This window comes from Chaetura pelagica, unplaced genomic scaffold (assembly GCF_000747805.2).
Source record: "Chaetura pelagica isolate M959 unplaced genomic scaffold, ChaPel_1.0 scaffold55, whole genome shotgun sequence".
Taxonomy (NCBI): domain Eukaryota; kingdom Metazoa; phylum Chordata; class Aves; order Apodiformes; family Apodidae; genus Chaetura; species Chaetura pelagica.
In genome coordinates this window covers 4,135,636-4,139,103 of record NW_009953571.1, presented here as the reverse complement: position 1 = coordinate 4,139,103, position 3,468 = coordinate 4,135,636, and the positions used below count along the sequence as shown (strand labels likewise).

The window sequence follows — 3,468 nt, the reverse complement described above, 5'->3', positions numbered from 1 at the left end:
CATCTCTCTGTGGATCCATGTCCTGCTTGGCTCCAGGAGCCATAGAGCTGGGAGACTGCTGGGGTGTTGCTGTCCTCTGTCCCCTGGGGATGGGCCCCAGTGACTTCCCATCTGCAGCTGCCTGTGGTCTGCGGGACACGCCTCGAGGGCTGGGCTGTTTGGGAGGACTCTGTCCCAGCTGGTTAGCAGTTCCAGCAGGCAGAGATCAAACAGGCAAAGTCCTGGGTCAGGCTCTCAGCACTCTCCTGTGGTGCAGCGTTTCTCCTGCCCCGTGGCCTGGCTTCTCCATCCAGCTGCTCTGCCCCTGAGCCCGCAGGCCCTGCCTGGCCCTGCCTCTGCAGGCAGCCCACAAAGAAGAACAACTTGTGCCGTGCCAGGGCTGCCTTCTTGCTTGCTCTTTTTCACTCTGGCAGTTTTATGACCTGAGCTAGAGCACTTTTCTCTGGCCCCCCAGCACCAAATGGAGGGCGGGTAAGGAGGGGCAGCCGGATGGGGCTGGGCTGACCGTGCCAGTGCCATGAGCCAGGTGTTTCACCGACTCGTGTCCCCATGCAGGCCAACAAGATCTGGGGTCTGTAAATAACCAACAGGTTCTCACTTTCGGCTTAACTACTTGGATTTCAACATGCTGGTGGTGCAAACATGCACATGCCCAAGGAGGCGACCGCAGTTCCCTGCTGCCCTGGGGGCTGTGGTGTGGTTCCTCCAGCCTCACCCCCACCCGCTCCCAGCCTCGCAGGAGCCGGGCAGACCAAGAGACATTGATCTTTCTCTGTTGGTGCATCCACCCCAGTTCAGTCACTGAGGTCTTTCTGTTGAAGTTCACCCTCAGGTCAGTTTTATTGCACTTTTATTTACAGAAAACACAGAAATAAAGCATTAAATGTGTTGGGCTTTTACCAAACCACCCAATCACTTTTTTTCCCTTTTTGTTTCATGTGGGGGTTTTGGCACAAAGAAATATCACAGATGTTACCAAACAACCATGTTTGTGGATGTAGTGTTGGTGGATATGATTTAGGGGAGAACTTTGTAGAGTAGAGATGATGGTTGGACTCGGTGATCCCAAGGGTCTTTTCCAACCTGAATGGTTCTGTGATTCTATGTTCTGTGTACGAGCAGCTGATCAACTGCCCAGCCCAGTAACAGGACTTAAACAGACATGCCACACCGAGATCGAAAATGAGGAGGTTGTTCCACATTCAGCTTCCAGTCTAACCTGCTCATCAGGGGCAAAGGGGGCTTATTCTGGAGGGGATGACACCATTCATAAATTATATTTATATTTACCTCTTACATTGTAAAAGTAAACAGTGCAAAAGTACAGTACCCCAGGTACCCTTCAGTTTGGAAATCTTGAAGGTTGCTTTATACATTTTGTGTTTTGTAAACATTGTTGGATGGGGCTGGGCTGACCGTGCCAGTGCCATGAGCCAGGTGTTTCACCGACTCGTGTCCCCATGCAGGCCAACAAGATCTGGGGTCTGTAAATAACCAACAGGTTCTCACTTTCGGCTTAACTACTTGGATTTCAACATGCTGGTGGTGCAAACATGCACATGCCCAAGGAGGCGACCGCAGTTCCCTGCTGCCCTGGGGGCTGTGGTGTGGTTCCTCCAGCCTCACCCCCACCCGCTCCCAGCCTCGCAGGAGCCGGGCAGACCAAGAGACATTGATCTTTCTCTGTTGGTGCATCCACCCCAGTTCAGTCACTGAGGTCTTTCTGTTGAAGTTCACCCTCAGGTCAGTTTTATTGCACTTTTATTTACAGAAAACACAGAAATAAAGCATTAAATGTGTTGGGCTTTTACCAAACCACCCAATCACTTTTTTTCCCTTTTTGTTTCATGTGGGGGTTTTGGCACAAAGAAATATCACAGATGTTACCAAACAACCATGTTTGTGGATGTAGTGTTGGTGGATATGATTTAGGGGAGAACTTTGTAGAGTAGAGATGATGGTTGGACTCGGTGATCCCAAGGGTCTTTTCCAACCTGAATGGTTCTGTGATTCTATGTTCTGTGTACGAGCAGCTGATCAACTGCCCAGCCCAGTAACAGGACTTAAACAGACATGCCACACCGAGATCGAAAATGAGGAGGTTGTTCCACATTCAGCTTCCAGTCTAACCTGCTCATCAGGGGCAAAGGGGGCTTATTCTGGAGGGGATGACACCATTCATAAATTATATTTATATTTACCTCTTACATTGTAAAAGTAAACAGTGCAAAAGTACAGTACCCCAGGTACCCTTCAGTTTGGAAATCTTGAAGGTTGCTTTATACATTTTGTGTTTTGTAAACATTGTTACCCATCCACAGTTCTAGCTCTTGCCTGGAGAGACCCAACTCCTCTTGTGTCCGAAACGTGTTGAGGGGCAGCAGTCGCTTCCCCTGGACTCTGTTGAGATTCCTGCTCAAGGTTTAGTGCAAATTTTGGAGAGAAAAAGACAAGAGAGAGAAAGAGGGGGGGAAACAAAATGAAATAAAATAAAATAAGGCAACAGTTAGAAACAGTCCATATCAAAACTGCCCCCCTGCCCCGGGGCTCCCTTAGGAGAAGGGCAGGAAGTCTCTCTCCTCCACCAGGCTGATGGAGAGGTTCTTTAGCTCCTCCTCAGAGCCAGCAGCTTTGTAGCCAAGCTGGGCCAGCACCTGCTGGCAGGCGTGCTGGGTGAACGCCACGATCTCGTAGGACAGCCGGAACCGCCACTTCTCCGCCGTCGCCGCCGAGTTGCGCACGGTCCCGTACTTGTGTTTGGAGGAGGACCTGTCTCCTCGGGTGTTGTTCTGTATCCAGCGCTCCACATTGCTGTCCATAGGGATGCCCAAGAAATCATAGATCTCCTCGGTCTTTTTCATGGGGTTCCTGGCCAAGTCTTCATACCGCACCAGCATGTACTTGCCCTTGAGCCATGGTGGCCGGTTGAGGCCAGTGGACACAGAATTCCAGAAGTCCTCACACACCGTGGTGAGCTGGGTCACATCCAGGTTGTATGGCTTCCTGCCAGTGCCATCCCAGATCCTCCAGAGGCGGTAGGTGTCCCGGAAGGTCTCGCTCCGGGATGCCAGGATCCCCCGGGGGTCCCTCACCAGCTGGATGACCTTCAAGTTCAGCCGTGGGTCCTCCACCAGGGCCCGGAGGTCACTGACCTCGGGCACCCGCACGGTTTTGATGGCCACGTGCCCATGCTCTCTGCAGGACTCGGTGGCCAGTGTCAGGTTCAAGGTCCCGCACTTCTTCACACAGTCTCCCTCCTCCAGGTGGAGATCGACAGCTCCCAGGGACTCACAAACAGGGGGTGAGCACAGGGCCTTGCTGGCTCCTCTGCGGAAGAGGCGGTCAGTGGTGTGGTTGACAGGCTGGGGTTTGATGTAGTTCTCCAAGAAGTACAGGTCACAGTCATACAGGCTCCTCAGCAGGTCTCGGCTGGGGCCCAGCATGACCCGCCCGGCCCTCCTACTCCTG

The 3,468-nt window shown here is 52.4% G+C and overlaps 1 protein-coding gene across 1 annotated transcript in view; it reads right to left on the bottom strand.

Moving 5' to 3' along the window:
* Window positions 1-2,177: 2,177 nt before the first annotated feature.
* The window catches only part of CHST1 (carbohydrate (keratan sulfate Gal-6) sulfotransferase 1), a 1,747-nt gene continuing 456 nt past the window's right edge, over window positions 2,178-3,468 (bottom strand). The window contains exon 2 of the mRNA XM_009999562.1: window positions 2,178-3,451. Within this exon, the coding sequence (XP_009997864.1) occupies window positions 2,553-3,451 (899 nt within the window). The 3' untranslated portion in view covers window positions 2,178-2,552. The remainder of the gene's footprint in view (window positions 3,452-3,468) is intronic.